General features: G+C 40.8%; 2 protein-coding genes across 2 annotated transcripts; both read left to right on the top strand.

Annotated features, from left to right (window-relative positions):
- The first annotated feature begins 458 nt into the window (after nt 1–458).
- Nucleotides 459–9,707, top strand: LOC131994112 (uncharacterized). The gene is made up of 2 exons (XM_059360405.1): nt 459–1,688; nt 8,075–9,707. The coding sequence occupies exon 2, from the start codon at nt 8,077–8,079 to the stop codon at nt 8,998–9,000; it is 924 nt and encodes a 307-aa protein (XP_059216388.1). The 5' UTR covers nt 459–1,688; nt 8,075–8,076; the 3' UTR covers nt 9,001–9,707.
- Nucleotides 3,994–8,019, top strand: LOC131996634 (uncharacterized). The gene has a single exon (XM_059366187.1). It carries the CDS (start codon nt 3,994–3,996, stop codon nt 8,017–8,019), a length of 4,026 nt encoding a protein of 1,341 aa, XP_059222170.1.
- Nucleotides 9,708–10,120: the final 413 nt, after the last annotated feature.

Raw genomic sequence — 10,120 nt, 5'->3', positions numbered from 1 at the left:
ATTGTCCGATGTCGCTGAAATTTGAGACAGTGAGTTTGGTTATGCTCTTCGACGTCCTTCTTCAATTTTGCCCAGATCGGTCCAGATTTGAATATAGCTGCCATATGGACCGATCTCTGGATTTAAGGTTTAGGGCCCATAAAAAAGGCATTTATTGTCCGATTTCGCCGAAATTTGGGACAGTGGTTTGTGTTAGGCTCTTCGACATGTTGATGCAACTTGGCCCAAAATCGGTCCAGATTTGGATATAGCTGCCATGTAGACCGATATCTCGATTTAAAGTCTTGGCCCCATAAAAGGCGGATTTATAATCCGATTTCACTGAAATTTGACACAGTGATTTATGTTCGGCTTTTCGACATCCATGTCGTATATAGTTCAGATCCGTATGAGGTATATGAGTATAAGGTATGAAATTTTCACCGAATTTTGATGAAAGTTGGTTTACATATGTTCATGGTTGTGCTATTTTTTTTATCATAGCTGCTGTGCTAGCTAAACGCAACAGGTATGTGCCTAGCGGTCTGTCATGTAAAACACACACGCACTCATACCAACGTGCGTATATGCAGTCGCTGGGTACATACTTGTTTGTTGTTATTCAGCCAAACAAATGGTCATCGCCAACCACTGGCAGATGATATTCTTTTCTTTTTGGTAATGATTCGAAGTCAAGCTTAACTCCCGTACGCATATAAACCCCCGCGACCAAGAAAAAAAAGAACAACAAAAAGAACCTGTGAGCAAGGAAAAAGAAAGAAAAAGTGAAATTAAATTGTACACAGCAAAGAAATTAAGAACTGTTTAAAATGTGAAATTGTTTAAAAATACTTACCATCTAGAAAATAAACATACTTACCTATATTGTGAACCCTAAATACCTACCTTGAAATTAAAACAAAACAAAAACAAGAAGAATACTTACCTAAGGAAATTAGTGAAACAAAAATTGCAAGAAACACAAGAAAAATTATAAAATTACTAACTACTTATTATCTACACTGTTAAAATTTACCTACATATATTTTCTTAAAACCTAATTATTGCACAAAGTGTTTAAACTAATTTATATTGCACTTACCTAATTAAGCTTATACTACATTGTAAATATTGCACAGTGGAACAAAAAAAATACAAACCTGTGAAAATAAACAAATTGAATTGAAACAAAAAAAGCAATCTAGTCTTGTGGGAAAAAAAAGGCAAAACCAAAGTTCGTAAAGAAACATTTTGGTCCTTCGAGCCGGATATGTGAAAAAAAAAAGTGTGGTTATTTCAAAAAAATTTTTAAATTAAGTGGCCATTTCGAAAAGTGTGATTTTGGTGGTTCACAGACATTAGTTGTGTTACATCCCTTTGGGAAAAGCTAAAATACATTGGAAAAAGTAAAAAATTTTATTTTTTGTTTAAAAAAAAAAAAAAATAATAATAATAGAAAATAATCAAAATTGTACAAGAGACATTGTGAGCGTGCTGCAAGATCAATTAATCTACACAACAACAAAACAAAAGCTCGGTTCGGGGTCGCGTTACATAACAAGAGATTGATCCAGAAATCTTAAATCCGTTACGAGCATTCCAGCAATTCAGCCATAAGTTTTTGAGCGGACGGACATTGGAAGGCCGGCGTCTACAGACACACACACACACGTATACCTCTACACATACACTCAAACCTTACCTTCAAAGTGAGTACCCATTTACATGCGTATATAAAAGCACGACACAAGGAGAGAATACCAGGTGCCGCACTTCTTGACTCTCATTGTAATTATGTGGAAAAAAAATACTCGAAACCTGTGCATGACCCTGTATACTTACCTTTTGCGTGCTATAGACTAGTTCATGCGATAAATGCTTTGATGCCCAATGGAGTGAGTTTAGTGACCCGCCATTTTTTGACTCATATGAATTTTGTGACACACATATGCAAAGCGATCCATTGACCCTATATACGTTTGAAGAAGGGGACTCGACGGCCATTTTTGATTTTCAAAAAATTTATTAAGGAATTTCGGAAATATTTACGTCCATTTTGAATTTAATGTGAAAAGTGACCCAAATCGAATCTATGCCATTTTCATCCTGTTTTGTTTTAAATTTGTGCCTCGTTGATTAGATACGATCCTTGTGGTATAGAGGCCTAGTCAGAATTGAATTTGATTTTTGAATCACAGGGTCTTTGTTGTTGGCTCTTTATTAAGACGTGACTGTGTTTGCGATTTTTTTTTTTTTTTTTTTTTTTGAAATTTTGTCGCTGGCTTAGATGAAATGATACGTTGTAGAGCAAAGTGACCTAAATCGATTGGGTAAAAAAAGAAAAAATTGTCCCAACATTTTACAAATCGACAGAGATATTATCTGCTTTCTTGAAGACTGTCTATTGGGGCGCAAATACCACGTCCCTCGTATTGCAATTCGCCACGATTTATTGAAAGTGGGTTTCTGTTCGCCTTTCTCTGAAGCACTGAATTGATTGACCCGCTGCCTTGAGAGGAAATTTATTTGTTCTTCCATTATCATTAATCCGCCTCCACAGACGAACGAAGACTGTGCCATTTAGTTTGGGAATCCGCTTTGATAGTCGGCATCGGACCCTTCAAGGAAAATTGAGTTTTTTTGAATTTAGGTCCTGAACCGAGACAATTAAATAGTGTTTTGCTTGACCCTTCTCTGAAATTTTCTCGAATTGGAAAATTTTAGCAGCAAGGAATTTTTGGCAAAATGGAGAAAGCTATACGTGATAGATTTGCAAATAGCGTCAATGACTTGGTGGATTTCGACAGCACATTCGCCGCAGCGAGATCCGAGGATAATGTTCATAGCCTGGAGGCTCTAAGAGTGGAGCTGGATTCGCTTTGGAACAACGTTAAAAAATCATACTTAGAATGCCGCGATCATGTTGCAGCGGAGGGCGAAACACCCATGGATAGAAACAAGCTTCGATCTCATTACAAAGACGCTAGGGAAAGCTATATGCGAGTCATAGGTTCATTGAACGCGGATATTAATGCATTTAAAGAACAGGCGATCCAGGAGAAGGCAGAAAGAGAGTCGATACAGCAAGTAAGATCCGAGGAAAGGGATTTTATGCCAGTCTCTAGACTCCCCCCGTGTGATACAGACACTTTCAAGGGAGGATATACAGCTTGGCCAACATTCAGGGACCTTTTCACTGCAATTTATATTAGGAATCCAAGGCTAAGCAACGTTGAAAAACTTTTTCATTTGACACAAAAGACCGCAGGAGAGGCGAGGGAGATGATAAGCCACGTTCCTTTGACAAATGATGGATTTTTATTAGCTTGGTCCAATTTAACTGACAGATATGAGAATAAAAGAATGCAGGTCAACGAACAGCTAAAGATTCTTTTTAATCTGCCAAATGTTACGGTAGAATGTTCTCAGTCAGTTCAGAAGCTGCAGCGCACTGTTAATAGCTGTATACAAACTCTTGAAATACTTTGCGTGGATGTTACAAAATGGGACCCGATCTTGATCTACTTATGTTCGGCAAGGTTACCTAGACAATTTCTAGAGGAGTTTGAGAATTCGTTAAATGATTGCAAGACTCTTCCAACATGGGCGGAATTTGACAGATTTCTGACCCATAAGTTTAAGACCCTCGAGTCTGTAAGCAATATTAAACCAAGTTTTAGTAAGCCAAGTCACAATAAGCAGGACCAGAACAAAAAGTTTTTCAACAGCTTTCACACGAACATTTCACAAAAGACCCACAGTTCTGGTGCTAAGAATAATGCTAATGCAAGACAGCCTCCGGCAAAACCTACCCAAACGGCTCAAAGTTGCCAGATTTGTAAAGCAACGCATTTCATTCGGGATTGTCCGAAGTTTATTGAGAAAAATATCAATGATAGGATTCACATCGTGAAGGTTTCACACTTATGCTACAATTGCCTTTCATCTAATCACGGGGTAAAAGACTGCAAGAGCAAATTTTCATGTAGAGAATGCAACTTGAAGCATCACACAATGCTACACAAGGGAACGGAAACCCAAGCTAGTAGCCAAGACCCAGCCAGAGATGTAGCGCGACCCAGTACTAGTGCTACCGCTCTTACGACAATTATACAGTCCACTCCTGACACAAGACAAAGTAACATCACCACCCTGACCCTTCGGGATAAGCAAATTAGTGAGCGTCATCCTAGGGAAACTTTGCTATTTACTGCCGTAGTGCAGATAGAATCTAGAGGACAACTATTCGATGCCAGAGCTATTATTGACTCTGGATCGCAGTCCACCTTTATAACAGATAAACTCAAGAACAAATTGAGTCTTCCAACTAAGCGAAACTTGGTACACGTCACGGGGCTTAGCCAGATGGTAGCCGAAACTTCGAACAAAGCTTGTCTCTTTACTTTGCGTTCAAGCTTAGACCCTCGATTTGAGTTGGAGGTTTGGGCGCCTGTCTTGAAGGCCCTTCCTTCTAATTTACCACCACAAAACTTAGACCTAGCACAACTTCGGGATGTTGCCAACCTTGATTTGGCAGATCCAAAATTCTATATTAGCCAACCGGTTGACCTTCTAATAGGAATGGACATAGGACCCCTTATTTTTGACATTGGATCTCCTATGAAATCAGTCGGCACACTTTTGGCACAGAACACAGTTTTTGGATGGATCGTTGGTGGACCCATAGCACAAGGAACTACAGGGGGTAACCGAGTTTCTCTGCACAACACAATATCGATAGAGAAAATACTTACACGTTTTTGGGAGGTGGAGGAGACCCCCAAAAAGATTTTGAGGTCTGAAGAGGACATGGTTTGTGAACAAAACTTTAAGACAACCACTCGCCGAAACCAAAATGGAAGATACGTTGTGACCCTACCGTTTAAAAATTGCGAAGAACTAGGAAGTTCTAGAAACATCGCTTTAGCACAATTTTATCGAATGGAAAGGAAGCTGCAGGCAACGCCTGAAATAAAGGAACAATATGATAAAACTATTCTGGAATATCTGGAACTTGGACACATGAGGAGATTATCGGCCGAGGAGGTAACTAAGACTCCCAATTACTATTTGCCGCATCATGCTGTCATCAAGCCAGATCGACTCACAACGAAACTTAGAGTGGTTTTCAATGCGTCAAGTCCTTCTTCGAACAAAAGAAGCCTCAACGACAACCTGTTTGCTGGACCCATTCTTCAACAAGACCTTGTGTTACAAATTTTGAAGTGGAGATTCTTCAAATACGTATTCAATGCGGACGTAACGAAGATGTACCGGCAAATTCTCCTAGACCCTAATCAGACACAATTCCAAAGAATACTTTTTAGAAAATCTCCAAAGGACCAAGTCGAGGATTTTGAGCTCTTGACAGTCACGTTTGGAGTAAATTGCGCACCATTCCTTGCAATCCGAACACTTCTTCAACTTGCGGAAGACGTGGCGGACACATACCCCTTAGCATCAAAGATCATTCAAGAGAATCTGTATGTTGATGATGTTCTGGTCGGGGCTCACACAATTGAAGAAGCCATCCGATCTCGTAAAGAGTTAATCTCAGCCTTTGACTCGGCTGGATTTCAACTCATGAAATGGACAGCAAATGATCACAAAGTCATTCAAGACTTACCTGCCGATCAATTGCTGCCAGTAAATTGGCTTGAGCTCTCGGAGGACTCTTCAACCAAAACCCTTGGTATTCGGTGGAATATTTCTGGGGATTATTTCACATTCACACCACCATCATTAGAAGTCAGACCAACGTACACAAAAAGAGAGGTCTTATCATCCATTGCCAAATTGTTTGACCCTTGTGGTTGGTTGGCCCCAGTTATTGTAATCGCCAAGCTAGTCATGCAGCAAGTATGGCTTGACAAAATAGACTGGGATGACACGCTCAAAGCAATAGCATTAATAAACTGGCAAACCTTTGTAAAAAACTGTGGGGAAATTGAATCAGTAAAAGTTCCAAGATGGATTCAGTTTGTGCCTTCGTGTCAAGTTGAAGTTCACGGGTTTTGTGATGCGTCTGAGAGTGCGTACGGAGCAGCTCTTTACATAAGAGTGGAACATGAAGACCACAAGACAGAAACATATTTGCTCGCTGCTAAGACTCGTGTAGCCCCCATAAAGAAAATCTCGCTACCAAGGCTTGAGTTATGCGGGGCTGTTTTATTATCAAAGCTTGCGTCGTCAATTATAGCTAAGCTTCAAATTTCTAACTTCACAACTTACTACTGGACTGACTCAACAATTGTTCTAGCATGGCTCAAGAAACCACCTTGTGCTTGGAGCACATTTGTGGGAAATCGCGTCTCGGAGATATTGGAAAACGTCGGGGTTGAAAATTGGCTGCATATTGACTCCGAAAGTAACCCTGCGGATGTTGCCAGTCGAGGGTGCTCACCATCTGACTTGAAAGGTCATCATTTGTGGTGGCACGGACCCCTATGGTTAAAACTTCCGAAAGACAGGTGGCCAACGTACGAAGTTTTTAGTGACACGAGTTTAGAAGCGAAAGCAGTTAAAGTTTTTGCTACTACAACCTTTGAAGACCCTCTCGAAAGATTCTCTTCTTTGTCTCGAGCATATCGAGTTTTGTGTTATGTTTTAAGATTTTGGCGAAACACTAGCGCAGGTCGATCGCATCTTAGAATCTCGTCTGGGAAGATTACCGCTGAAGAAATACAAGACGTAAAGCAACGACTCTTAGTTATGACTCAGAAACAGTACTTTGCTTCCGAATACCACAATTTAGAACAGAAAACTAAATTGTCGCCCAGCAGTAGCCTTTTGTCATTGAACCCATTTTTAGACTCGAAAGGGGTTATGCGGTCCAATGGGCGTCTAGTCCAATCACCGGCACTGTCATACAATGAAAGGCATCCCATTCTCTTGCCATATGATGCAAGAATGACTCAACTTCTTGTCGAGTTTGCACACAAAATAACACTTCATGGAGGCAACCAGCTCATGACACGATTATTGCGATCAGAATTTTGGATATTTCGGTTAAAACCCCTTGTTAAGAAAGTTATACACAACTGCAAGACCTGTATTTTGTATAAAAAGCACTTGCAATCACAAATAATGGCGTCCCTTCCACCTGAGCGCACTTCACTCTCGAGACCCTTTACCAATACCGGGGTTGACTTTGCAAGACCCTTTAATATTAAAAACTATTCAGGTCGTGCTTGTCTGATTACCAAAGGGTACGTCCGTATCTTTGTTTGTTTTGCGACAAAAGCCATACACTTGGAGGCAACAACCGACCTTTCTACACAATCTTTTTTAGCGGCGTTTTCGCGTTTTATTGCTCGTAGAGGTTGTCCGGCCTGTATCTACTCCGATAATGGGAAAAACTTTGTGGGCGCCTCTGAATTACTTAAAAAGGATCGTCTAGAGTTCTTAAAGACTCTACAAAACCAAACGCTGCAGCAGAATGTTTATCAAAATCTAGTTTGGAAATTTATTCCTCCTGGTGCCCCTCACATGGGCGGCCTGTGGGAAGCGGGTGTCAAGTCTTTTAAATCCCACTTGCGCAAGTTTATTCCGAAAATGAACTTTACGTTCGAGGAATTGTCCACAATTTTGACTCGAATAGAGGCTTGCTTAAATTCCAGACCGCTGAGTCCAGCCAACGACGACCCCAATGACTTCTCGCCTTTGACTCCAGGCCACTTTCTTATTGGTACACCACTTCTGACCCCAGCGGAGCCTGATGTTTCAGATCAGGATGTCTCTTTTGCTAATAGGTGGAAAAGACTCAAAATAGTATCTCAATACTTTTGCCAACGATGGAAGTCGGAGTATTTGAAAGAATTGCACCGCAGATCCAAATGGAAATATCAGCAGGAAAATCTCGCAAAGGATGATTTAGTTGTAATCAGAGACGATAGGTTCCCTCCTACGGAATGGACAATGGGTCGCATTGAAAGGGCCTATCATGGTACAGATCAAAATATAAGAGTAGTAGATGTTAGAACGTCAAACGGAATAGTCACTAGACCCATTACTAAAATTGTCAAATTGTTTTCCGCATGACTAGTCGGGTACTCACGAACCTTAGAACACGGTACTCACAAGACTTTTCTTACAGGAATGGCGGCCTACTTACCCCGTGGAGATTGGCAAGAGGAGGAGGAAAGACCTCGCGAAAACAATCGTGGCGCACGACACAATGAAAGACGTGATGGCAATCGCCAGGAAAGAGGACATCCTGGAGCGGACCGGGACTTGCAACGTGGGCGTGGTCGTCCAAGTATATGGCAGTATTCATGTGGTCTTTGCCAAGATGACCACGCTCTTAACTCATGCCAGCGCTTTCGAGACAAAACCCCGTACCAACGGTACGAAACAGTGGAAAGGAGAGGCTATTGTAGAAATTGCCTGGCAAGAAGTCACCTAGCGCCAGACTGTACAAGCCTCACAGGGTGCCGCCGTTGTCATGATCGTCATCACACCCTACTCCATGGGGCCCCTCAACTCGAAGAGGCACCCCTCAATATAGACGTGCCTGTGACACCGCCCCGCTTCTTATGGGACATTGTTTTTGTGCCGACGGCCATTATACGCATAACCGGTGAAGACGTCGACAGTTGGGCTTCTGTGCGAGTCCTGGTAAGCCAGTCCTCTATAATGTCCAGAATCGCGTATGCGACGTTCCGCCGGCTTGGTCTTCGAACGTTTTTGTACCAAGGTAAACGATTTGCTAGCTTTAAAATTATGTCTCGCCAACCCACTAGCACTTGGGCGTTAAAGGTCAACGCGCTCATCACGGACGAGCTGCCAAGACAACCCTATTCCGACCCTCTTCTTCACGACCCGACCCGTGATTTAACTGATAGCTCACTAGCTGACCCGGACCCGAGAAGCAATGTTCCTATCGATCTAGAGCTTGGTGCAGATACATACTCTGCAATACATAGAGAAGGTCGCATATTTACCGGACTTGGTGACGTCAACGCCTATAGGACGGTACTGGGATACATCATATCCGGCCCTATTCGGAATCTAAATCAATAAGGCTTCCATCGTCATACTTACGTAGCCCTTAAAATCTTGGAATGTAACACTTGGTCATGGGGGGCGGAATGTTCATGGTTGTGCTATTTTTTTTATCATAGCTGCTGTGCTAGCTAAACGCAACAGGTATGTGCCTAGCGGTCTGTCATGTAAAACACACACGCACTCATACCAACGTGCGTATATGCAGTCGCTGGGTACATACTTGTTTGTTGTTATTCAGCCAAACAAATGGTCATCGCCAACCACTGGCAGATGATATTCTTTTCTTTTTGGTAATGATTCGAAGTCAAGCTTAACTCCCGTACGCATATAAACCCCCGCGACCAAGAAAAAAAAGAACAACAAAAAGAACCTGTGAGCAAGGAAAAAGAAAGAAAAAGTGAAATTAAATTGTACACAGCAAAGAAATTAAGAACTGTTTAAAATGTGAAATTGTTTAAAAATACTTACCATCTAGAAAATAAACATACTTACCTATATTGTGAACCCTAAATACCTACCTTGAAATTAAAACAAAACAAAAACAAGAAGAATACTTACCTAAGGAAATTAGTGAAACAAAAATTGCAAGAAACACAAGAAAAATTATAAAATTACTAACTACTTATTATCTACACTGTTAAAATTTACCTACATATATTTTCTTAAAACCTAATTATTGCACAAAGTGTTTAAACTAATTTATATTGCACTTACCTAATTAAGCTTATACTACATTGTAAATATTGCACAGTGGAACAAAAAAAATACAAACCTGTGAAAATAAACAAATTGAATTGAAACAAAAAAAGCAATCTAGTCTTGTGGGAAAAAAAAGGCAAAACCAAAGTTCGTAAAGAAACAACATATATACCCGAGGTGGTGGGTATCCAAAGTTCGGCCCGGCCGAACTTAACGCCTTTTTACTTGTTTTATTCTTACTTTTAACAACTGTGTCAAATAAGGTTCAAATCGGTTCATAACTTGATATAGCTGCCATATAAACCGATCTGAGATCTTGACTTCTTGAGTCTTTAGAGGTCTCAATTACTATCCGATTTGCCTGAGTTGCCGATTTTGTACGACGGATCTTCTCATGACCATCAACATACGTGTTTATTATGGTCTGAATCGGTCT

Source organism: Stomoxys calcitrans, chromosome 1 (genome assembly GCF_963082655.1).
Source record: "Stomoxys calcitrans chromosome 1, idStoCalc2.1, whole genome shotgun sequence".
Classification (NCBI taxonomy): domain Eukaryota; kingdom Metazoa; phylum Arthropoda; class Insecta; order Diptera; family Muscidae; genus Stomoxys; species Stomoxys calcitrans.
Note: the sequence above shows the minus strand (reverse complement) of the source record. Positions and strands in the feature narration are given on the sequence as shown.

Bases quoted from the DNA above. Each gene is read 5' to 3' on its own strand.
- LOC131994112 (XM_059360405.1), top strand. From the start codon at position 8,077: ATGGCGGCCTACTTACCCCGTGGAGATTGGCAAGAGGAGGAGGAAAGA.
- LOC131996634 (XM_059366187.1), top strand. From the start codon at position 3,994: ATGCTACACAAGGGAACGGAAACCCAAGCTAGTAGCCAAGACCCAGCC.